The sequence below is a fragment of the Lepidothrix coronata genome, unplaced genomic scaffold (genome assembly GCF_001604755.1).
Source record: "Lepidothrix coronata isolate B3197 unplaced genomic scaffold, Lepidothrix_coronata-1.0 Scaffold1, whole genome shotgun sequence".
Taxonomy (NCBI): Eukaryota; Metazoa; Chordata; class Aves; order Passeriformes; family Pipridae; genus Lepidothrix; species Lepidothrix coronata.
This window is the reverse complement of record NW_016690181.1, coordinates 836413-863342: the sequence shown is the minus strand read 5'-3', so window position 1 is coordinate 863342 and position 26930 is coordinate 836413. Positions and strand designations below refer to the sequence as shown.

Here is a 26930-nt window from a genome sequence, read left to right as displayed (position 1 = left end):
TATTTTCACTATTCTTTATGGTACACTGGAAAACTATTCTTCTTCCAGTATTTACTCATCTATCATGTTTTCAAAAACTATAAACAAGGTATTTCTATGCTTTAGAAATGTAGAATTCAAAAAGCAGGTAGACTTAATTAAAACATATAGAATCTAACTCCTCCTATTCTATTATTTAAGGGACAAATTCAACATTATAAACATTGCTTCCATTGACAACACCATTACTTTTTGAAGAAATCAAACAACAACAAATTGCTCCACAAGCAGTGGAACGGTAAGAGACTAATTTCTTACCGACTTCTGTATTTTGTTTGACACCTTACCAGATACTATATGACACCTACCTCAAAAAAGAAACACAGCATATGCTGTGATAAGTTTAGAGCTATGCATGCAATGACCAGCCAAGAGATTGTTTGGCAGCAAGCTGTCGCCAAACAAAATGCGTAAGAGCAAACTAGCCTGTCTTTGCATACTGTCTAAGGGTAAATAGATTCTCTTCTGTTCAACTGCCAACTTGAAAATGGGACTGTAGTAATCTCTGAAATCTCCATTTCGTTGTGTCACTTGACCACTGGATTAAAATGTTATTTTGAGCGAAGTGCAAAGAGACTGATCGACAGAATAAATACTTAAGCCTCATGTCTTTACACAATCAGGCAAAGCAGATTAACCTCTTGACAGGGCACATAAATTACAAGACATCACTTTAAGTGGATTTGTATTTCTAATTACTGTACAATGTCAATATAATAGAAAAGGTGGTCAGATCATAAAGACAAGAAATGGAAAGATGAACACAAATTACTTCCTTCACCCCCCTCAGTTGTTTCACTTAATTTGGAAGTACAACCAAACCCACACATTAGCTGCTGATAATTCCATGAAACATGTTTAGCACAAATTTCATTTATTAAAAATATTATTATTGAAACTAAAATCTTATTTGTAGACAAGATATCAGAAATCAATTTTAAAAATTTGCATTTTAGGCAACAATGAATTTAGTCTCATTATTGAAAACAGCCATTTAAAACATTAAATACAAGGCTTCCATTGAACTTTTATTTTTATTATTACCTCATCACCTTTTGCAGCTTCTGAGGCCGATGCAGTTGCTACTGTTGTTAAACTAGATTTTTCCCTCAGTCTTTTCACCATGTCAAACATCTAAAAATAGAGACTTAGATGTTAAAAACAAAATGCAACTTGGCTCTTACTACAGTATAGATTAATACAATTACAATAATGCAATATATAAGCACTGGAACAGGTTGCCCAGAGAAGCTGTGGATGCCCTGTCCCTGGAAGTGTTCTTGGCCAGGTTGGATGGAGCCCTGGGCAACTTGGTCTCATGGAAGGTGTCCCTACCCATGGCAGGAGGGTTGGAGCTAAATAATTTTTAAAGCTCCCTTTCTAAGCAAAGATTGACCCAGCTCTTGAAATCAGCAAAGCAAGTACAGTAACTTCTAAGTGTTAACACAGTATTCAAGAAGCCATCTGGTCTGGAGGAAAAAAATGGTGCAATACATTAAACTTCGAGAAATCATTGCAGCTGTAAACACCGGATTGTATGTGGGAATCATAACATCTTTCATAACAGCTTTTTCATTACTGAAATCAGATCATACTTATCTCTCCCTTGTGTACCTGCAGTATCCAATTGACTGTGTCCTTCTGTGCCTCTAACTGAGGAACTCTCTTCAATTTTTCCAGAAGCATTAATACATTCACAGCATTTAAGGCTGAGCTTCCCATTCCTTTACAAAGTGAAAAACAGAAAAGGGACTTCATGTATTTACAGCCATGGACATGCCTTAAAGTATTGCTAATTATATAACACACATACATGAACACAACCTGTCTAGTTACTTTTCTCGTTTAATTTCATCTGTTTATTTCATTTATATAAAGTATAATCTATCCCCTTGTAGATCAGTAATTTCTGCTTTAGAAAATCTTTGCTTAATAATTTCTGCTTAAAAAAGAATTGCTTTTCACTTCCAAGGGAAGCAATAAAGCTCTTGTAGCTTACCTAAGTTTGCTAACAGCTTAGCTTGCAAAAGTTTATTTTCATCCCACAAACTCTTATTATTACAGGAATTATTTCCTTCCTTACAACTTGGTGACTAGCTCATAGCGTTCTAGGCCCTTCTCTAACACAAGAATGCTTTAAAATTGAGACCATTCCCTTCAACAATATTTCTACTTCAGCACATTCTACAAGAAATTAATTTGCACATTTTTAGTAAGGAAACAAATACATTATAAAACCAATTTTTTTTTTTTATTAAATCACTTCTCTGTAAGAGCCTTCTTACAGAAATACTGATTATTTTTGCATCCTTTACATGTAAATGGGATTTTGGTTTTTCCAGTTATGCAAAACTAAAGGTGGCAAAGCATTCTCTAGCATCTAATTAATTTGAATTTATGCCTATAGTTGACATGAAGCCTCTTATATGGAAATACGTTCCATCTAAGATGGACTTAAGATGACACTTCTCTTTGCTCAACAATAAGAAAAAATTAAAATATAAAGTGAAATAAGAGTATTTTTCAAACTCACATTTCAAACACAACATTTTTTAAAAACTAAATAAAGGCACTTCAGTAGTTTTATACTTTTATTCACATAGGAGGTATTTAAAACACACATAGATATGATGTTTAGGAACATGGTTTAGTGATGCATTTGGCAGTGGTGGGTTAACGGCTGGATTTACTCATCTTAACAGTCTTTTCCAATCTAAACAATTCTTATCTCTGTTGCACCTCACAAGTGACAATTATGTTTAGTTTGATAATGGATTTTTTTTATTTGTTCTTACACAGTGAAGCAGAAACTCTAAATAAAATGAGAGATTATTTAGAAAATGCAGATTCCAATGCCCGCTCACTAGTCTTGAGTGTAAGATTAGGAACTGCTTAGTAGGGATTTGAAAAAGAAAAAAGCACAGTCCACAGCCACTAAGTTTCTGTTTCTATTATCACTACAATAGTAAAAGAGTAACTTGCAGGTAATTCAATACTGGTACAGCTCAGGAGTACAAAAGATGGAGACAGTTTACTTAAATCCACTGCCATTTTTTAAGGATTTCTTAGTTTCCATTTCAATGGTGTTCTTGTGAAGGGAAAACCATTTTCAGTTATGTAACACTAATATTACTTTCAATTTCTTTCCCACAAAGAGAAACACATATCCTCTTCAATATACCTGACAACTGGGAACAAAGGAAGCTAGTCCAAACCCAGTTACTTGATTATTTTTTAAAAATTATTTTATCAGGTTTTAATATAAAGCAAAAAGTAAAATCTTTCTGACTCAAATCACTGATTAATTTCTTCTAGTTTATTTATTTTAGAAAATAAAACATACGTGTTGCTTTGTGATAAAAATCAAAGGATACTTCTTCCTCTGGAGACTTCTGTAACTGCTGCTTCTCCTCTAGTAACCCTAAAGAAAGGAGATGGAGCACCTGAAAAAAAGAGAAAAAAACCAAGTGTCATCCAATGTTAGAGATAAGGAAAACTGGCGTATATAATAAGAGCGTTTAATATAGTTCTGTATGATATACTGATTATATTCATGATAAAACACCTGAAAAAGTGCAGAGATCATATATGGTAAGTGAAATAAAAATGCCCAATATAAATTTACTGTGTATTAGTTGCACTACAATTAATAAACTTGCACACTCTTCACAGTAGTAAAATGTGAAGCTTGTCTTTTTGCTGATATAAATCTATATTTGGTTAATTCCATAATCCAAAAATTAGCAGGTAAGGCAAAGCAATTAAACAATCCATGCACTCTAATGAACAAAACTGATTATTTCATGTAATCTGTAAATTCAGGTCTATATATAATTCTATAAATATTAAAAAAACAACTTCCAAAAACAAACAAACCAACCAACCACCCAAAAAAACCCCTTTCAACAGTGTCAGTAATTCCTTTTTTTTTAAAGCATAAAGTCACTGTGGTAAAATGAAATACTTACAAAAATTACTTTATTCCATGATTGAGGCCCCAAAGACATTTATGTGCTTATAAAATGAAGCAACTCCAATTTCTTTAAGATTATCAAAGGGTGACTTAATTGCACATGAAGTTTCAAGACAAAGATGAGGTAAGTAGGATTACGCATTGAAACAGCTTCAGTGATCAGGCAACAAAGGTAGGAAAGAAAAATAGAAAATTGGAGAATATTTCCTATTTAATATTACTGTGTACAGTGTTTTTATTTTACAATGGAGATAGATAATTAGAAATATTTTCTTCATCAGTAAGATTTATAAAAGAAGGTTTGGGAACAAAAACTAAATCCTTATCTTTCAAAGTTACCTTTACGTATTTTAATCCTATCATAAGCAGTTAACACGGTCAGTACAGGAATGGCCATAGCAAGATGCCTAAGGCTGACCATACCATTTGAATCATAGCCTCAGTCCACAAGTGGGTTTCCAGTTCCACTGCCCTCTGAAGAAGTGTCCGCAGGATGTGCATCATAACATCACAGTTCAGAATCCTCACCACGTTGCTGAAGGCAGGACTGAAGTCTGGAGGAGGAGGTGGTGGCAGTGCTAGAAAACAGAGATGTGCAAATATATTACTGAGCTGGCATTCCACCCAAGACTGCAGGCAAAAAGTAGAGAGCACAAAAATACTACTTTCAGTGAAGAAAAACTGGACTTCTGAATTAATAAAACAACGACAAACACAATTGTTCACCTAAGACATGTCATCTTTAGCAAAGCTAAGTACTTATATAAACCACAACTAAGTACTTACATAAACCAAAATTAAGTTCTTATATAAACCACAGGCAAGCTAAACAATCGATCACAAGTACTTAGTTGTATCTGTAAATGCAAATCTTTAATACTTTGCACTGTCTTATGATTTATGTATTACTATTAAACATATAGTTTGTGTTTTGCATCAGATATAATGTCTTTAAGTCATTAAACAAAAGTGAGCAGTAGAGCTTCCAAAGTCTAATACTACAGTGTCACATGTATGGAGCTCTAAATTCTTTCTTCTACAGGGGAATTCTGATCATTTCTAGCTATGTACATTTTCTGAGCTAATACTGAAACTGTGTGATGTGGTAGCTTCTCCTAGAAGCTACCTGGAACCTTAGCATTTACTAACAGCAGCTTATTTAATGCCACAGTCTTTTCCTACCTGGAAGCACTGACTTAAGTCTTCTTTTGGCACCTGGATGCCTATTTTCAGAAAACCTCTGTGAATGCAGTGTCTCTAACTATCAATCTTTTGACAATTTAGACTGAATGAATTATAACAAGTTACTGACAAAGACAACACAGTCACATAAGAGAATATGCAGGAAGTGCTTGCAACAGAACATGTAGCCTCAGGGGAACACACATCAAATGTAAACAGTTATCCTTTTATTTTGGAACTGCACTACCCAATTATATGAATGTGAGTTTCTGACAATTACATCTAAATAACTGCATTTTTTTAAAGTTCTACAAAACCAATACCCCTGATAATGTCTTAGAGTTGCCAAAGTGAAAGGGGAAGGCAGGAATTCTGAAGGTGCTGCTGAAAATGCGTCAACTGTATAAATGAACAGTGGAGGAAGAAACCAAAAGGCATTCAAACCCCTTTTCCCCCTCTCATTAGTTTTCAGCTGTAATAATCCTCTGAGTGAGTTACAACTGAAAGATATTTTTTTCCAAAAAGAATGTGATTTCCAATTCAACTGTGTCCCTCCTAAATGACAATGCCAATGTATTCTTTTTCAGTTCCATAGTTTTTCAACTGAAAGGAACCTCAAGCAAATAAAATTCATAAGAATTAATTTTAACCATCTTAGGTATGAAATGCTATAGTGCCTGTGATCATACACAAAAATCAAAATACACTTTAGAGTAGGAAGTAAAGATTAAGGTATTCAACTGAAAGGGCAACCTGGGAAGAAAAAATAGTTACATCTGTTGCAACTCACAAAAGCAGGTGACAGTTGATTTTATTGAATTGTTCGTTGTACTTATTTGTTCAGCTTATCAAGTCTTCCTCAAGACAACTCAATTAAGGCTTGTGACTTGAATGGGTAAAAGTAGACTCGAAAGGGAAATAATATTTGTGTGACAATAGAAACACGGGGGTTTATTGTTTTATGTATTCATAGCTTATAAAAAAAATTATTTATTAAACTTTAAAGTCTCATTCTTGTATTACAGAATGGATATGAGCACTAGTTCCTGCAACAACCTAATCTACATGGCATTATTATTTCTCAACACTGAGCTAAAGAAAATACTCACTAAAAAAAAAAATCTAGAAACTTTTGCCTCTTTGTTACTTCACCATAGAAACTCTGAGCTGTGCATGGGTTTATCAGTGGGTACTACAATCTGTTTGTTTGTCTGTATGGAAATTAAACCAAAAATTTCTAAACTCCTATTTTTGTCTTAGATAAGTAAAAATGATAAAAGAAATGTCAGGTGCTAATTAATTACAATTACTACAAATAACAACAAATCTAAGATGAACTCAACTATCCACAATTAAGTCACAAGACATCTCCCAAAGCTCATTATACACATACAAGTACATACACTACCAAATTATCACATATTTTGAGTCATGAGTTTCAAATTTTTACCTTCATCCCTGTTTTCTTGTTTTCTTCTTTTCTTTTGTGTATGCTCAGCCTACAGAAAAAGCAGTGTCGTTGTATCAGCACCTCTACAGAAGTACACAATGAAAGCATGAGAAACCCTACACTAGAAATCTGGCAAGATATATAGTGAATACCTGGTTGTCTAACGAGAATTTTATCTGAAATCTGTTTAACAACATCGCATTTTGCATTTAAATTTGTAGTAGAGATAAATAATTGGACACATTTGCTTCCTCAATAAGAGTTACAAAAGCAAAGTTTGGGGTTTCCTAGTACAAAGGTAATTCTTATCATATTTTGTTCTTAGCATAAAGAGTTAACAGAGTTAATACAGGAGTCACCATAGGGGAAACACTAATGCAAACCAAATATCAATTGCAAACAAAATACTAATGCAAACCATTGTCAATTTTTGTATTGACAATCTTAACTTCATTAAACATTTAGTTTTAAAGTTCGCAGCGTATACTCTTTACTGAATCAGTTCCTTTACATTTCATTGCCTCCTTTGATACAATAAAATTCTTTAGACATTGATAAGTGTATGCTATTTTTTAACCTTTGAGAGTGAATCTTCCACTGCTTACCTTGCTGTGCTGGGTCTTAGTATAGTGATAAAAGAACATATTGAATTCCTTCAAGCACTCATCTTTCAGTTCATAAACTCCATGGCCAGAGACACCTGGTTTCCTTATAGAGAAATATTTCATGACATACAAATTAGTAAGGTATGTTCAGCACATCTTTAAATGTAAACAAACCAGTAACACAATTTATTTTCTAACGCAAGTGCAATAGTGATGGTTACTTCATTAACTTACAAAAAGCGAGGAGTGAGTACATTTATCAGTCCTTAATTTTCAAGACTGTTTACTACTGTTAATTCCTAGAGCAGCAAACCATTTCTAGTCTATACATCATCTAAAGTACACAATATAGCCTCTGAAAATTCTTTTAAACTTTATGGCTTAGAATTTCAGACACTGGATGTTATTGTATAAAATTAATTCCTTTCTTTAACCAAACTACAAAACAAGTAATACAAACAGCTACTTTCCAGTGAGATTTTTTAAACTATCCATATAATTCTCAAAGTAAAATGCCTAGGTACATCTATAGTTGTTCTTAATTAAACATAAAAAAGCAAGTCATATGAAATTTAAAATAAAGTATACTAAAATAATTAAAACAAGATAATTTTCTTACAAAAATAGCAGACATTTGAACTAGTTTTTCTCAACTACTACAATTGATAGTTCTATATTTGCATGCACATACATATGCACATGTATATAAAATTAACTTCCACCTGAAAATAATGGAAAGTTAGCAACTAAGTAACATTTAAACCAATTATTAGATGGCAATTGTCAAGGGTACAATGACAGTTGTTAATGTTCCTAGCCATCTTTGGAAAAAACAACAACAACAATAAAAAAAACCCCAAACCCTTTTGAACATTCTAGGACATGAGACTACTAAACTCCTGAGACTCCTCAAACTGAATTTGAGGAAAAAGGGTGGCAAAAGGAGAGAAGCAGCAGTACCTCAGGATAATCCATACACTTTTCTTTCCTATGCATACTTGCAAACATATACTTCAAGACAGTAAAATATTAGCTGAACAGAGACTGTACAGTTCAGCTTGTCTAACCCACATAATCTAAGAGATCTTACTTCACATACAAGCTACTTATGAAACAACATTAAGAACTTACTTAAATGTAGCCACTTTATCAATTACATTCTCCAAGCCAGTTTCATTGTTCTCCTGGTAAAAAATTTAGTTTGGAATAAATATATAAATATCTTCAGTATTACGCTATGTATAATAAAAATAGGCAAACAGATTTAGATAATTCCCTAATTCATGAATTAATATATTTTGCCCGCTGTTAATCAGAAAGCAGAAATTCATAATTGACAAGTTCCAAGGAAGTATCAGAAATGGATAATATTTTCAGTTAATCATGTAAAACTTTATTAATAATCGAGCTGATCTCTAGAAACAGGGCAGCGCTCATCCAAACTCAATGGAGGGAAAAATGGAGGTTCAGTTATTTTAAAACTGTGAATGTGGATATTATGATAATATTCCAGGGTATTTAATTTACAATAAAACTGTAGCTTTTTTGCATTAACTGCCAGCCCTGAAAACTTGCACAGACTATAAAATCTAATCCACATCTCCCTGCTTTGCTTGAATTTTCAGCAATTGGAATAGAACGACCGGGAAACCTGTCTTTTCAAATAGATTTGTACAATACCCGACTTTGAACTGATCTGCACAGGTTTAAATGATCAAAATTATAGGATCAAATTTACTGATGGCACATAGGGCTGAATGGAACTCAGCCCTATGGTCCTATAGGGCCAACACAGAAAGTTTTAAAAGTTTTCTTTTTGAATCTAGGAGAACTAGTAGGACAAGAGGGCACGGTGTTAAGCTGTGCCAGGGGAGGTTTAGGTTGAATATTAGGAAAAAAATTTTTACAGAGAGAGTAATCAGACACCGGACTGGGCTGCCCAAGGAGGTGGTGGATTCTCTGTCCTTGGAGGTTTTTAAGATGAGACTGGATGTTGCACTTAGTGCCATGGTCTAGTAACCACGGCGGTAGTGGATCAATGGTGGGACTTGGTGATCTCAGAGGTCTTTTCCAACCCAGTTGATTCTACGATTCTATGAACTATATCTGAATATTCTAAAAAATTCCACCTCTTAATCAAAAACCATAAGTCCCATATAAGCCTTTCCAGATCCATCCATACTTGAAATTATGACATTTACCATCAGTAACGTGTGTAAGCCACTTTGTCATGTTATTTTGTAATTCTGAAACCAACGTTTAAGCTTTTAATCAGAAATAAAATGCCTCCATATTAAGATAAGAAAGCTAAAGAAGAAAGACAAACCAAGAAAAAGTAAATGAAGGGAAAATGTAAATAAATCAGAACTCACATTTTCAGGCAAAGACTTAGTAATTGCACTGTGAGCCATTGGTTCAATACATAACAGATGGATGATCTCTCTCATTATAACATCTTCTTTTGTCACATCGCTGATTCCAGGAACATATCTTTCCCCTGTCAGAGTGAATCAAAAGGAGAATGGCAAATATAACAGGTATAAAGCAAATCTGAATTTTCTGCAGCGATAATGCTATTGCTGGCATGTTTCAGTATTTCCATTTGTCAGAAACCTGTCCCAACTGCATGAGAGTGAAAAAGCCTAGCTTCCTAACAAAATGGGCCAAGATGGACTTTCTCTTCATATTCTACTTTAACGTCAATTATGATGTTATTTAACAACCTTTTCCACTATGCAACCCCTATTGTTTCCAGTTGACAAATATTTGTGTTACTGAATCACATATTTAAAATAGGCACTCTCCAGTATACTCTCCATACCATCTATGTTAAAGAAAGTCATCAAGATGATTTTGTCAAATTAATAATCTATTTCTACAACAAGAGAACTGAAACTTACCCACAACATAGATGAGAATCTGTAGCATCTCTTCTATTAAAATGTTATATTGTTTGATTAAATCCTACAAGAGTTAGAGAAATCAGTTTAAAAAAAAACCATAAAACTGCAGGAAAATCCGTCAAATGACACTGAGCTCAGCCTTCAGATCTACTAATTCAGTGAAGCACTGTACTTTAAGAAGAAACTTCCAACAAGCCGGAAAAAGTGTCTGCACTTGTAGAGGAGGTTTTACTCAGCAACTGAAGTGCAAGATTCACAGGTAGGAAAAGAAACAACAGCTAAAGAAGTATGGGTTATATCAAAGTTCAAGCCTCAAGAAGTAGCTTAACAACCTAAGAAACTTCCAGCCAAAATAAAAGCACGTAACATAGCCTAAGAGACGTAGAAATTTTATAGTGAAGTTATTTACACGGATTTTGGTAGACGCTCTATGAAATAAAGGTCAAAGGGAGCAAAACCTCTTTGCTAATTTTGAGTAAGCCTCTACAAATTCCAAATACAAAATCATTTGTCTAACCACTAGCTCCGGTGTTTACTGAGTTCTAGTGTGGTCATAAAAATGCAGCTATCAACAGTAGCTAGTTTGTCTTAGTAATGTTTTGTACACTCAAAGCTGACAAACTACCCATCAGGAAAACTTGCTACTTACCTGATCTTTGGTGGGTTTGATCTTTTTGAAAGCATCAGCAAGCTCGTATCTCTGCAGCATCAACAGGAGGAACTGGTTTGGATCCATAAGAGATGCACCTATCTATCAAAAAAACCAAACTAATAAGAACATCAGTTACTATTACAGTTATCCAGTCATTAAAATAAAATTGCCTTTCACCAAGACAAAAAATTTAGAATCATACAAATTTAATTAATATAAATTTTAAAAATTACATTTTTTTAAAATTCCATGAAAGTTTTATAAGACAAGAAAGCAATGATTCAAAACATTATACCTGGAGCATGATGATGTCTTTATCATACATCTCTTCTCTGCATTTAACATCTTGATAATAGAATACCTGAGAAACAGGAAAACAAAACTTAAGTAGAGATATAAACTAACGCACTATCAAATATGCACCAGTTAATCTCTGAGGCTTTTTTAAACTGTACCACATCATTACTGAGAAAAGTCCATATTTCTTTCAAAATAAATGTGTACTTTGATGGAAGTGCTAAATGGTTTTTCACCTATGCAGAGAAAGTCTATGCCATACTTCATACCCCATTCCAAGAGAACATAATTCTAATGGCTGCTACTGATTAAAGTAGAAAGATCCTCCTTCTCCCCCAGTTCTCAGCAAGACAATTCTACAGGGTGCTACCAATATTTACTTTGATTTCACCAAAGGGTCCCATGTAAAATCAGCAGAGAATTTCTGTCATCAAAGGAACAAAAAAAAAAAAACCAAGTCAAGCCAAAGCAGGTAAATGCAAGGCTACACTCTTCCTTTTATGTTTAGTTTTGCAATAAAAGTCCCAAGTATTAGAAAATGTTTGTATGTCCAGCTATATGGCTCTCAAAACAATGATACTGAAATAGTTTAACTTTTGCATGTAATAATTTCCATACACCAAGAGAAACTTCTAACAACAGTACTAACAGTACTTAAGCAGTGATTATGAGATCTGAAAGTAGCTTACAAGTAGACACTGGTCACATCCCTACTGTTTCAAAGAGTAAGAAACAGTCATAACAGAGATGAAAATACTTATCTAAGGCAGGGTAGAAGGAGGCAAGCCATTACTGAAGCTGGAAATAAAACCAAGTAATCTAAATGCCCACCTAGAAAGCTTTCTATTTAGTGTAGGAGTGACCCCTGTGACCCCTCTCTGCACTGGATGAAACCATCCCTGGGAGCATGACTGAGAAACCTTTGCATACACCTTAGGACCAACTTGCCACTGAATATGGTAAGGGAGTACCTGGCTTATCAGAGAGAGTCCATTCCTTCTCCACATCTCTGCAGCAACCTGAGCCACCAAGACAAGACATCGCAAAGGATATTCTACTAGCAGCTCCACTTGAAATTCTTCCTAGAATTTAAAAACGAAAAAATAGAAAAAAGAAAAAACCAACTAACAATAAGTCTGTTCACGATTTCAGAAGGGTAAGTTCTAGTGAACAAAGACATATTGACAGCTGCAAAATAACTTGTATGTGAGCCATGAAGGTTACAGGATATAATTTTAAGCTTTTTCTTCCTAGAGCATAAATCACAAGAAGCATTTGAGGGGGGAAAAAAAAAAATCTTACAGGAGAAACAAACTCGTGTAATCTTGAGATGGCTCCCGTCTTGCTTAGTCGTACATGAAGACCTACAAAAACCAACAGGAAGAAAAATTAGAAAATAAATCAAAATCGGTGAAGGTTCTCCTCCAACTCTTTCTAAAAGTTAGCTAAATCATCTACATCTCAGAGAATTACAGAAAAAAGTCAGTTTATTTAGGAGACTTCACAGTTCACTTTTTTTTTTAAGATAGAAGATCTACATTATCACAACAGTTCTCACCAGTCTACTCATTGAGTGAATTAACACCATTTATTAGCAAAATTTTTATTTCACATTTAAATCACATGTCAGTAGTAAATGAATTTCAAGACTACAAGGCTTAACAGATGGTATCTTGATATCAAATGATGTGATAAAGAATCTACAGCTTAATAGTACATGATTTCATTTGTTTTCTACAGAAAGTGGTGATCACCCACTGCTGTGGTCCTTTGTATTGTGACTGGAAATCTGTCCTGGCATGGTGCAAACATATGTCTTTTAGGAGGAGCATTTTAACAGTCCTAAGATATACACGGCTGGAAAATAAATTTGAGATACAGTAATAATGAATATTCATTTAGACAAAGCAAGTAGAAAAATAGAAACAGAACCACATAAATTCAAATAATCCAGAGAAAACTGATGATCTCATTAAAAAGGGAAAAATTTCCTTCTTGTCTTCTTTCTCTCTCTCCTGTTTAAAAAAAACCATTTTCCAGCCTCTATGGCAAATGTTTTTTTCAGAAAAACTTTCCCGCAGTGGGACACATAAAGAACACATTTGCCTTATCACAAGAATGTCAGAAAGCCAGAGAGCAACTCATCTGTGAAACACTGAATCCAAATGCCTTTTGGAGTAAAGAAATACAGATGGATGATAAACACAATTTAAAGAGCAATCAAAATACACCACCTACCAGCAAGAGTCCTTGACAGTGGCAAATGTATGCTGACAGGATCTGCAGACACTCTGTAAGGTCTGCTCTCCAGGGTATGGCCACATAAGTGAAACATTGTCTTTTCCCGAGAGCGACCATTTGTGCTGCACCTCATCACAGCTTTATGGCATTCTCTGTAGGCCCTGAGCAACAGCTCTTCCTAGAATTTAAAGTAAATGCATATGTTATATTTACAAATCATGCAGTCCATCCTTTCTCTCTTTGTCACAGCGTAGATTAATTCTCTCAGACTCATTTTTTTGTGAAAACTATACTGAACAATAGTGAGCTATTTAAAAAAGCTGCTATTTAAAAATCCCCGAGGAATATTCACAGAAGGCACGCTTGTAAGAATCCCAGGAAACTGATATACTTACATCAGAGGCACACCACTCCTGGAACATCAAAAGAATGTTCTTGAGCTGCATCTGTATAGCAATAGCTGCTTCCCAGTCATGGTCCACCTCAATGTGCTGGCCAATCTGTCTTTTTATCTCTTCCATTCCCTGAAATGGAGATTTCACAAAATACTCAAGCTAAATCAGTGATCATAGGCCTAAAACAACACAAAATCCCACAAGCAAATGGTAAAATCCAGGTTGTTTGGATACATGTAGCTAAACCTGGTATTATTTCTGTAAAGTAAACAACTTTCTCACCCACCGAAGACAGGGACTGAAGAATTTGCCACCGTAATTGCATGTTTATATCCACAATATTGTTATGGACAAAAAGAGAAACAAACAGAAAAGCTGTAATACCTCTATAATAGAATATTAGAAAGAAATTATTTAAATGCATTGTACCTGCATGCAAGTTAGAATCCTTAGGAAAGAAACAAATCCTTCCAAAAAACGCTCCCTCAGGCGGTCTGTCCATAATGTAGGCTTGCTGACTAAGACATACCTGTCCCCAAAGAAAACATTATCATCCTTAGCCAGACTTCTCTTCTGCTTATGCTTGTATTTCAAGTGTTTTTTTGGTTTAATACAATCAACCGCATTGTCACATTTACATCACCTTCCCCACCTCAAACTACTCAGAAAACTTTCACCAAATACTAGAGTTGCTAGTAGTTTGGTGTGACTCCATAATTTGAAGTTAACAGGTTTTTTAAATTCCAAGGTATTTGGGGTGGCTTGCTTTTACATTACTCAATTTATTAGACTAATTTGGTACCTGTCTGAGTAGAAAATCCTATGCAGATAAGGATTATACAGCTTTCTCAGAATGACAATGAATAGGAGCCGAATTTCCCATACTTAGATATATTTTATTTATTAATGTGTTATATGCAATTGTATCAGTAAAAATCAAAATGTCTTTATAGAATAAAATTTTGGTATTTTAAGTTTTCGCTGAAAAAAACTCCATTAAAATTTCATGTGTGTTTTTGAGGGATTTGGTTTGGGGTTTGGTTTTAAAGCAGTTTTATCATCAGTTTCTGAATTGAAACACCTCATCCTACTACCAGTTTTCTTAGAATTACTCTAGCATCTCAGCTTTACGCTTACCTGAGGTCATATATTACTGCATATACCCGATTCAGTTTGTCCTGACTGTAGCCTTGGAAGTTGAACTTGTCATTTTTGTCTAGGTACTCTGGAAGCACTTCTAGGAGTGTCTCTGTAATGGTGGTGATTACATTTTGCTCTTCAATAAGATGTCGGGCCTGCAAGAAGAAAATGAAAATTTTTTCTTCCTACTATTTTGTTGAAGAGAATTGGCAAAATACTTTTTCTTTGAATTCAGTCTTTCTGATTAGAAATTATTTTAAGCATTTGCAAAGAGTCCAAGATAAAAAAACCTCAGTATTTATTATGTAGGAATATAGCTGCTATCGACTGTATGTTTGTTCAACTCTGACAGCAACTATATATAATGGATATGTTGATTTTTTTCTTGAAAGATCATGCAGGAAAGAACTTTTACATTAGTATTTTAGGCAAGAAACACATAACCTTTAAAACCTACAGGTATATTTCCACATACACAGAGAATTTAACATATTTCACCCCCACAAAAAGACATTTAACAATTTTCTACTCCCTTGCCCCATTTTTAAGGTTACATAAGAAGGTAAATGTGAATAGTAAATAAATACAGAGTTAATGCAGACTATGATGTGCCTAAAACTTATACTTATTTGCATTCCCTCTACGTTCTGTAATGAATTTTCGTATCAACTCAAGCTCCTGCTTTCATACAGGCCTGTAACAAATCCCAAAATCATTCATATTCAAACTCAGCAATGCATAAAGACTCTCTGCCAAGAACAACAGTCTGCAAAGGTGGTACTGCTAGCAATTCTCAAACTTGTTTTGCATTTCTTGCAGAGACAGGCTGTACATACCAGAGTGGGTACAGTGAACATCTGAACTGAGAGTGCTGTCACAGAGAGAACTCTGTCGTGATCATCACTAATGTATTCCTTTTGCAATGCCTTGTAATACTAGAAAAAGATAATATTGGGGACATTAAACCAATGTTAATAAAAATGCTTACTTTTTTATTTACAAGAATTACATCTCAGTGTCCTCTTCCTACCTAATAGAAGCAGTTCAGACTACAGAAAGAGTACAATGTCCTCAATGCACCAAAGCAATTCAGTATAGGCCCCACTGTCTTAATACTGAAGATAAGCACAAATTTAACTGATTCGTCAGACTGGAACCAAAATTTTTTTTCTCCTACAACCAATATTCCCCAAGAAAAGATATTTAATATCTGAAAAAAAATCCATATAGAAATTAACTTATTATAAAACAAATCTTCCTCCTGCAGTGAGCTGCATGGATAGTTATTCAACAGCTGTCTGTACAATGAGTAACACAAGTCTGTTTGCTTTGTTTCAGTCCAGAGAAAACCATAACATGTCAATCGTCTTTATCAGAATTAAAAGGTCTCACCTTAAAAGAAAAAACGCTTTGTCTTACGTTTTGTATATTTATAAACTATTGTATCTAATTTTCAAAAAGAAAGGCCAGTTTCAGTTCAGTTCACCTGCCGTGTCAAAAAATACATGGAATACTAACAGCATTCAAATAAGTATATGTACCTACATGATTCTAAGGAACAAACCAGTGACATGGGAATTAATTAATTGCATTCTATAAAGGCTGAGCTAGTTATTAACGCTCTGCTTTTTGAAAATTCATTATTTATATTGAAGCAATTTTCAGTTTGGGGGGAAATTTTACAAAGCTAGTACAAATTCATAGTATAAAAACTAAATAACCATTTACCTTCACAAATTCCACAGCAAAAAGTTTTTTGTATTCCATTTCCATGAAAAAACTACTGAAGATAAGCTCATGGAGAACCTTTCTTGCCCCTGCAAAAAGCAAATACACTGCACGTCACTTTGTCATACTAAAATGCAGCTTTTTGTGGAAAAAAGGAACCAACTACTAAACTAATTAAAAATCTTTACAAATCTTGGAATGGTTACAAAGTATATGAGGAAAGTTATTTTTTTCTGGTTTTGACATTTATCAGTACGCATTTAAAACACTGAGTAAGCACCAAATTACTCAAAGGCTACATCTTGTGAAAAGATTTTTCAAAATACATAAAGCAGGAAAAATTGAGGGGGCAAATATATAGCACAAATATCAATTAGCTCAGCTGTAAAAATAAAGGCTGTGTAAAACCCATAATATAATAACTATGAAGAAATGTAATTCTACCTGCTTAGCACTTACTTTTATCCATTTGTTACACACACATGAAAAATTAATTTGCCTCTTCAGTTTAGAGAAACATGGATACACAAACCTTTATGAAGTTTTGCATCCCATAGCATCAACTTGCTTATAAAGCATGGCTTTTCAGATCCAGCTTCTTCTTTGAGACATATTTGACAAAAGATCTGGCGAAAGTCACCTATAGGGAGAAAACTATTCATTTGTACAAGAATGGTTTGATAATTAAATTATATGGCCCAAGAAACGAGAACTACAGAATTCTGTTCTTTAAAAGAAGAAAAAAAGAAGGCACTTCAGTATGAATTATTTTTAACAATGTTTTTTCTCAATGAATATACTCCCACATACCCTTTTCTTTACTAATTTCTCCCAAATATTCTTATCTGATTAATTTAATAAATCCTGTGATGCATAAGAGTATTTTAAAATTAAAATTAAAAACCCACAAATTTGAAAAGAACAGAAAGCTAAAATTTCTAAGCTACCATAAAGAATTCTGATCTATGTATTTCAAGGGAAAGATTGGCAAGTGTTCAGACAAGAAAAAGATAAGAAATTCACTTTATTATCCTTGCAGAAGAGGCTAAAGCCAGATTTATCCTATCAAGAAGGAGGATAGGCAGTGAGTAGAGCTTAATCTATGCATATTTGTACTGTGAAGAGAAATTTTATAACAGCTTTAGTGTGGTAAAGCACAGGTATGAAAAAAACAGTAACCGAAATCAAAAGTACTTTGATTCAGAAATCTTCTTTAAAACCATGAGCATCATCCAACACCAGAACAATGTTTGAAAGCTTAAAATACACTTTCCACTACTACATAATGTTTTCAATTAAGGCTTTATTTTGCTTATTTTACTGACACTATCTAATTAATCACAGTTATCAAATCTGAAGCAGGAATTAATTCAAGCAGAGGATATATGTTTTCACTGATGGAGATGTTCTGCAGCTTTCCACCAGCACCGGGGATAGCAGCTTTTAAATAACAGGGTGTGTGATGCTGAAATGCTACTGTATTATTTATTTACTACTTAGGAGGAACATGAAAGTATTTTAATTAAGGTAATATCATATACAACGTGGCTAAAGATATTTCTGAGAGAATTAGTCATCCAAATACTGCCATGGCATTATTGTAACAAAAATTAGTTACACTTACTTGAATAGCTCATGAGTTTGTTCAGCCAAGAACCAAGGCGCAAAGCAAACTTCTGGTGTGCCATAACATCAGCGTGCAGAACTTCCACGTGAAGTGGTCGCTGAGAAACATTTTCAGAATGCCTCTAGGAGTCAGGTAAATATTAGTACTTGTAAAATCAAGGTAACATTCATTTCATTATTTATCTTCACCACCCACTATCTCTCCCAAACAAAAAAGGAAAACATTTTGATGTTTTATTTCTGAAGATATCTATCTATGTATCTATTTATCTATCCATCCCAAATGTGGCAGGGTAAATTGAATTTTAAGAAGTTCACAGGCAAGTTATAAAACCATGGAAATACTAAGGTAAAGACTTTAAAGCAGACAAATAAGTCTTCACTATTAATACTGATGAGGTTGATTTTTTTAATGAGAAAAGTATTTTAGGAAGTTACCTTAATTTCTTCTTTTGCTTCCTGACAAGAGGCATAATGTCCTGCCTTAACAGCTCTACGACCCTGTTTAAAAAAATATTGACACCAATATAAAGCAAACCTAAAATGTGACAAGTCTAACCCTTTCTATTACTTTTTTTTACATAACAGAAAAACAGAGACCAACATCACTCATGGTGCTATTAGATATCTAGAAGCATATAAAAATTAACATAATTGTCTACAGAAAAAAGCTATTTAAATTAACAACAGAAAGTCTAGGTATGTTCATATTATTCGATAAGGAAAATTCACGTATACATTAAAACAGATGAGAACGATTTCTACATATTACTTTAAATACAAACCATATCAACTTTCTTCCTAGCACACAGTACACTCATCCTGAACTGCTTTTCTACAATCTTTCCTACAATTTCTCACCTCTGAATATGAAATACCAGGGTATATTGTAAACCTGGGTTTAATAGCTCTTTCAGTAAAGCCAAGAACAGGTCCAGCTTAGACCTCAAATTCCACTCAAAGAAAACAAGAAGTATGTGCTTCCTTAGCAATTTCTCCACATAGCAGAACTTCACACCAGAAGAGAGGAAGTAACTCTGTGTTGTGGAACTGTTAAAATTAAAATGCTATAACTTAGTCCTGTACTGTAGCAGGCACTTAGTAAAATGAACAGCCTGATAAATTCTTGATCCAAAACTTAAGACTTAAATCAAAAGCAATTTTCATAAGGGAAACCTTTGAAAGTTATTCTATAAACATGCATGTGTATACATTTTTTTACAAAACCTGCAACTACAGAACAAGACTTGCAATTATGTAAGACTGACCCTGCTAACTAAATACAACTAAATTTTCATTACTTGACAAAGAGAAACAAACAGAAAACAGTTTTTACAGATTAAAAAAAGATTCTGATATTAGTAAGATGTTTTATATGTAAATATACAACAAATATCTGTACAGCTTTAGACAAAGTTTCTCCATGTGCAAACTTTTTTTTATACTTCCATGAGGTAAAAAAATATGGTTACAATTCAGATAATTAGAACATCAGTCATGCTTTTTTTCCCTGCCTCATTGGAAAAAAAGTTCACATTACTAGTATAAAGTCTTTACACAGGATATTAATTCAAAAAATGCAGCAGTAAAATTGTCAGGTTTCCCCACATTGCTTCATGGATTCTTCCTCGTTTTATTTCCTTTTTTTGAAAATGTTAAAATTCAAATTAAGTCTGAGCCAGAACGAGTAGTAACTCTTGCAAAATGTAAGGTACATTTCTGATTAAATGTACCTGAATATGTGTATTTCTGACTCGTATATTTTTCAGAGAAATACTACTAAAATAAAACAATCGCAGCTGAGAAACAAAAAAAAATGAAGAAAATATACTAAATATGAAAGGAGTAACTTCAGATAAATCAGCTCTTCCCTTTCTCAAGAAACTGGCTTTTTGTCTTGAAAAAAACCCAAACTAATATGGTTTAAAAAAATCAAAACTTTCTTAAAGCAGGCACTGACTAGTAGTTACTCTGCAATGTGCCTTTCTCTCTTCAAGCTCCAGCAACCAAGAAGCAAAGGTTCTATAAACAAGTGACTACAGTGGCAATTCTTAATGATTAAAAGGTGACTTTCTCCCATATCCCAAGGCACTAACCTCTTTATCTATGGCAGTAGTATGCAACTGGGCTTCACCAAGTTCACAGCCAAGTGCCCTTTGCAGGCTGTAGATGACATGGTCATAAGAATGGTGTTCATCATTGAAAAGGACACAGTAGTAGCTGTCTACTTTCTCTCTACTGGGAAAAAGGTAACATATCATCATACAAATAAAAATAAAATTGTAAATAGTGTCCTATCAAATACAAGCAACAGTTTACTTGATAGCTTGAGAGGAATATCAAATATAAAACGAAAAATCAAGTATGTTCTTCATGACAATGACATGCCTCCTGCCACCATCTATACCAGAAAAAGCCACAAAAACCATTTATCAAGTACAAAAGAAAAGTTTTTAAGTTATTTGATATTCTCAGCTCTGTTCTGCTCCCTTGTCCCTTAGGACAGGCCTCATCAATGTCTCCTACTGGCTCCTGGCAGGTCTCTCCACTGCCGTGGCATTTCCTCCCCTGTACACCAAGACCTGCCACTGTACTACAGATCAGGTTGGCTCAGGAGCAGTTCCCTTTGGTGATTGATGGAGCACAGTTATACACTACTTTTCCCATGAAGCATCAAAAGGTTTTCTCCATATAACTCTAGGCCAAAAATACCACAGTGCTGTTTACAGGGATTTCAGCACTAATATGTCAGCACAAGGGTGAGAATACCCCAGGCAAAATTACAATCAAGAGACTGAAGAGAAAGTTGGAAATAGGTCACTACCTAACTGTGAGCTCCGGAGGCAGTTCCTTTTCTTCTTCCCAGATAAGCATATCTACAATGTATTTTATCACAGAGGGAAACACCCTCCTAGAGTGCTCCATAATTTCTTCATTCAACTGACATTCAGAATTCTGTAAAACACGAGATAATATTAATATGGAAAAGAATTTTTAAAAAAAATTTAAAATGGCATTGATAGAATAACTTATATTTGTTTCAGGAAATTATCCTTTTTATGACTGTCAAGCAAATTACCCTCACCTAATTTCTTCTATTCAAAGTTTTTTTCATCCGAAGGGCTCCAGTAGTATTCCAATAGTTTCACCTACCTTTTGTTTATGTATCCATGTTTTATCTAGGACTAAATTACAAAAGGCATCATCAAATGTGTTAGAAAACTTCAGGGTTTTTTTAAACTTACATTTAAAAAAGCTGTTTAACAGCTTTCTGTACACATGCAGATATTAAAAGTTTGCAGTCCAGATCAAAATTTTTCTCCTGCATTTCTTTCTTTTTTGTGGGGGTATTCTGTCAAACATTTTTGACAATCAAACAGCATTATCCAAGGAATACTAACTATTTTTTTCAGAGATCCCATCCCATACCTAGATATCATTCAAAATATCCCTGAGAACTGACGTATTTCCCATCCATGCCGACAAAGCTCATCAAGTGAATTGTCTACATCACATAACATTAATCATTTCTATAAGCATTTAAGCAGGAGAGAAATTAAGGTTATAAGCAAAAAAAAAAAACCATTACCAAATCTGTACCTAAGAATGAAGCAATCACTATTGAGGTACAAGAACAGATACACTGCAATGACAACGTATGACAGGAGGGCAGTAATCCAAGGGCCTGGATGACCTGTGCCACACTTTCAGTATACACATACAGAAACGGTATGTAATGTACTTAATAGTGGTAATGCAACCAAATCCAGTAATTTCATATACAGTCACGACACAGAAACAGAAGCTGATGTCTTCTACAGTATTTGCATTAAGTTTCCTATAATTTTAGGTTCATTAAAAATGCCTATAAAATCTGAATAGGCATGTTTGTGCCAGAGTGAAAGAAAAGACGAGAAACAGACACTTTCCAGGAATAAAGCTTTTCACACGTGACTTTAAATCCCAAAGTACTAAGGGCACTCACTTCTGCAATACACAATCTGACACAAATTAAATATTAAAGAACAGAAAGAGCAATGTTTTTAATACAACTAAGAACCATATTTTCAAAAATTCTTACATCAACTACAGTCACGTTTATCGATTTATGAAGCAGACAGCTTTTTAAAAAAAAAAAGTAAAATCATGTTGAATAATGCACTAGATATGATGGAAAAGCTAGAAGTGTAATGGAAGAGAAGAATGTGTTAACATGAGCAATTACTTCTAAAGCTCTGAACAATAGTTTTCTGACCTGTTAAGCATCAGAAGAATAATTTGGAGTCAGAGATGCAATCTAAATATGTCTGTCAATGAAATCATGGTCTATAAATATCGCTATGGGTACATACTTAATTTTGGATAAGCTCATGGTAGATCTTCGTAACTAAGAATGTAAATGTCTGGGGTAATTATTTTTTTCACAGACGGATAAAGTTATCATAATCTTCATGTTTGGAGAAGAATGAAAAAAGCTATAGTGCTAAGCATAATCTAATTAAACTGAGTTGTAAATATACTAATTTTTTCCAGTTTTTCTTAAGAGTTTGGTTTTTTAAGTACTAATGTATGTTAGAGAAAAAAACAACAAGAGCTGGAGAAAACTCAGAGCTGTGCACAGGTACTCTATAGTAAGACATGCTGCTCTCCTTCAGTCTGTAAAAAAAAAGGGAGAAGAAAAAAAATCAAAGGAAATCACATCAAAGGATTTATAAATTATTAAAAGTGGGGCTTGCACTCATACAAGTAGTGAAAAGTTAAAAGATGCAATGCCATCTCCCATGCTATCCGTATTAATATAGAAGTCACAATAAAATGAAATTAAGATACATCTAATGTAATTGAAAGGGTAAAAATAAAATTGTCTCAGAACTATGTCCAAAAACATGCAATTGTTTAAGCTTCAAGGTAAAGCTTAAAAAACCCAAAATCGTGGAAGAATGAACAAAGTAAGTTCAGGTACCAAAGTTTTAAAATCATTAACAATCTTTTTTTTAAAAAAAAGTGCCTGGGAAGTATTATTTCCTTATCTCAGACACAAATCTTTAAAGTTTGCTGTTTTAAAACATATATTTAGACAAAAAGATTTTTATATTTCTGGCATATGGAAGTCATTCATTTGAAATCGATACGAAATGGATAACTCCTAAAAGCCTGGAGTGGGCTTTCTAAAATTATATATTCTCTGCAGTTAAGAGTAATTAAAGGAATACTGGTTAGGATCGTCCAACAAAAAGTGCTTTTTGTTTGACAAGCATGGAATAAACACTTCTGCACTACCAGAAAACATGCTGGAAAAGAAATATGCAAGACATCTGCATCAAATGTGCTTTGCCACTCATTTCTTTTAATAAGCACTGTATGCTGAGAAAATTCCTACATTATGAATCTCCTTGATTCTCAAAACAGAGAACAAACCATAAGGTAATCCCAACATTCGCAAGATTCTTTGTCATAAAGAATCCATGACAGACAGGTCTTTTATTAAAAGAGAAAGATAGTCATGCAATGTAATCTTTCAAATAGTTACACATAGTATATATTTATATGGTGATGTATTGCATTACTGTAGTTGTTGTATTTCTACTCTTTTACTAGAAAGTCTGCATATATTGGCTGCATAATAGCTACATATATTGACAACAAAGAACTAATAAGCAACCTTTTACTTCCTCAAATTCAAATAATTGTCTCATTACGTTTTCTATCATTCACAACTCTCAGGTAGCACTTAATGTAGGAGTATGTTCCAGTTTATTTGACAGCAGTTGTAAAATATCTTTGGACTTTCACAGCTCCATGACAGAAGTGATGGATCAAACAAATTCACTGCAAGCCAACCAAAGACCTTATCAGAGATTGGTAGAGAAATATTCCTTGAAGAATCATGGGAGGTTCCCTGTTTCCTTATGATCACAGGTATGATTATAGTCCTCAATTAAGTTGAAAACAGAGAGACACTGGGTTAGCTGCAGTCACTATTGATCCAGTCTGTCCTTTAACTTTATCTCCATTGTACACAAATGCCCTGAAGAGTATTCTGAGCAGCTTATTTTCATCCAAACAAACAAAATGCTGAGGAGCATTTTCCCCTCACACAGTTTTCCCTCAAGCTTTGTTTAAACTTGGTTTTGAAAAAAACCCCACAAAATTTGGACAGCGTGATTTTAAACAAGAGTGAAACAGCTTTTTTGGTAAAATTCCTAAAGGTTTCAGTGTTTTTCTTAACATTTGTTTTTTATTTCATTACTATGAAAAAGCTGTTCTAAAGGAAAGGGAAGTAAAAAGCAGAGTATGCTGTCATAGAGGCCAATACCAGATCCATGAGATCAAAATCTATACCTTGCAGAGAAACATGTTCCTCTGCAGGAAGTAAAAAGGACTCTGCTCAGAGTTGTAACCAAAAAGTAATATTGTTCTCAAAAGTAAATTGCTGAAACAACCGTTAGAAGAACTCATGCAGACCTAAATTTTAAAGGCAGGAGATACAATCTATTTTGTTTAGAATCTCTTTGTTATATTTCTTGAGATGTGCTTTGTAGGTCCATGCGATTTCTTTTTGTGAGCCATCCCAAAAGTTGAAATCCATAATGAATGCAAGCTACTGCCTGTAAGACAAACTGGTGACCTGAGGAAAAAGTAGTATCACTTATCTAGGAATAATGGAGATTTTTCGTCTGGAAACATTTAGTTCTCAAGTGGAAAAACAGTTAATTGTTAGCAGTATTAACACAAAATGTTCATGTCTCAGTTAAATTCCCTTTGTGATATGATACAGACCTCTCTGCACTCAGCTAGAAATCTGATACTGAGTACCTTGTAGCATAAATTTTCTACAGTATCTAAAGGTGGTATTTGAAGCTGGTAGATTTGAGTTCTCCACCTTCCTGTATGTCTTTATCAACACTACCAGCAATCTAGCACTCAGAAAAAAATCCTATTTTCCTTCAGAACACCAGGTACTACTGCATGGCAAAACAGACTTTACTGAAGTAGAAGCAGGTAAGCTTTGCAGCAACAAGCTCCAAGTGATAGATGACCCCTTCATGAAGCTTCAACTATTTTTATCTTTGAAATCCATTAATTATCATGAGTTTTTTGAAGGATGAACAAGTGAAGGAAATCTTTGTCTCATTTTTCAGTAAATCCAGAGCTCTTTATTCATTTTCTATCTGACTTTTTTGCCAGATCATAAATAACAGCAGTTTTGCAACAAAACCATGAGGAGTTAGGGGACTATTTGCAATGAAAATGCTAAGGTTTTTTTGTCCTGATTATCTCAGACTGTACCACTCTGACAAAACACAATTTTACCTGAAGCAAGTGATAAGCCTACATTCTCTTTGAGAATTCCTTATAAGACAGCACATTTCTCATTAAAATGCTGCTTTATGAGGTGGGATAAGCATGAGACACCCCAGCATAAGAGGTTAGTTTCAATGCACAGAAACTTATTTTAGTCACAGTGACAGATCACACACCAGAAGTAACCAACAAAAACAATTGTTTAGTAGCGTAAAAAAGAGAAAATATTATTAAAATCAAGTACTACATCTAAACATTTACTAACCAATGGTAAACCAATTATTTGCAAGTAAGAAATGAGTAAACGGGGGGGGGAATCAAAGGATGTCAATATATATGTTTGATTCCAAACACCTTGACCAAAGAAATCCCAATTCAGCTTGACTGAACCTGCTACATAAATTATACAATACACATATAGGAATAAGCACTTTTAAAATAAAAAAGGCAATATTTACAATATTTATTATTTCACTTTAAGCAATATTCTTACTTCTTTTGGAGAACTCGATGATCCAAGCTCATGCTTAGTACACAGTGGTCCAGCCTTCCATGCCTCTGTATCTCCACAGTCACAAAAACCGCCTCCAGTGGAGCTATGCATCTGTAAAAACCATGTATTTCAGTCATGAAATATGCACATAAAATGCAAGAAAAAAACCAGAAATGCACATTATTTAAGTCAAACACAAGTATAAATATCTACTGAAAAAAACAGAAGAGACGCTGCATAACCAACAGACTTACCACAACATTTTGCTTTTTTTAGATAAAAGGAGATTTATCAGAGGAGCAGAGGGGTAAAATGTAAACTTGGAGCAGAAAATAAAGGAGGAAATATAGTTGCTGCTACAAAAAGGTATGCAAGTCTTAAATAAATTTAACTAGAAAGTAGGTCAAAAAGCCTATGACTGATAAGTGCTTCAAAAATGGCAAAATAATAATTTCTGAGTTTATTCCCAAAATTATAGCAAAGCTGCTTAATGCCTTTTTTACAAATTATGTCATAAAGTTAGAAAATAATATAAAAAAGAATAAGCACATATTAAACAGACATTTACTAGTACCTTCACTTCTAACCAAAAGAAAAGATAACATGATCACATCTAAACACATTCTTGTAACTTTAACTTTGGATTACACTTTCAGAAAAGTACAAGTTCTGACCCTTCATTTTGGAAAAAAGTTCAGACAAAACTCAAGCAAAAAACAATTATCTTTGGCTTACTCCAAATCCCCAATCCTGAAACAATTATAAAAAACCCTCAGTGACCCAATAAAAAGACATTCAAAAATCTGTTATTTACTTGAAACATTTTAAAATAACCTGATCTAATTAGACATGCTTCAAGCAGGAGGGTGGACTAGGTGACCTTCTTAGGTTCCTTCCAACA

At 33.9% G+C, this 26930-nt stretch overlaps 1 protein-coding gene across 4 annotated transcripts in view; it reads right to left on the bottom strand.

Annotated features, from left to right (window-relative positions):
- UBR1 (ubiquitin protein ligase E3 component n-recognin 1) overlaps positions 1-26930 on the bottom strand; it is a 69922-nt gene that overhangs the window by 26819 nt on the left and 16173 nt on the right. For 2 of the 4 annotated variants that reach the window (XM_017809247.1, XM_017809267.1), the window contains exons 4-28: positions 26030-26140; positions 21056-21186; positions 20328-20469; positions 18670-18732; positions 18230-18353; positions 17138-17245; positions 16606-16694; positions 15714-15812; positions 14875-15032; positions 14167-14266; positions 13738-13866; positions 13340-13520; positions 12404-12465; positions 12073-12183; positions 11100-11165; positions 10802-10903; positions 10150-10213; positions 9622-9746; positions 8381-8433; positions 7250-7352; positions 6645-6693; positions 4436-4590; positions 3383-3482; positions 1654-1763; positions 1084-1173 (exon numbers count right to left, since the gene is read on the bottom strand). In XM_017809247.1, coding sequence (XP_017664736.1) covers positions 1084-1173; positions 1654-1763; positions 3383-3482; positions 4436-4590; positions 6645-6693; positions 7250-7352; positions 8381-8433; positions 9622-9746; positions 10150-10213; positions 10802-10903; positions 11100-11165; positions 12073-12183; positions 12404-12465; positions 13340-13520; positions 13738-13866; positions 14167-14266; positions 14875-15032; positions 15714-15812; positions 16606-16694; positions 17138-17245; positions 18230-18353; positions 18670-18732; positions 20328-20469; positions 21056-21186; positions 26030-26140 — 2625 coding nt within the window. The remainder of the gene's footprint in view (positions 1-1083; positions 1174-1653; positions 1764-3382; positions 3483-4435; positions 4591-6644; positions 6694-7249; positions 7353-8380; positions 8434-9621; positions 9747-10149; positions 10214-10801; positions 10904-11099; positions 11166-12072; positions 12184-12403; positions 12466-13339; positions 13521-13737; positions 13867-14166; positions 14267-14874; positions 15033-15713; positions 15813-16605; positions 16695-17137; positions 17246-18229; positions 18354-18669; positions 18733-20327; positions 20470-21055; positions 21187-26029; positions 26141-26930) is intronic. The other 2 variants (XM_017809257.1, XM_017809275.1) reach the window with 1 other exon arrangement.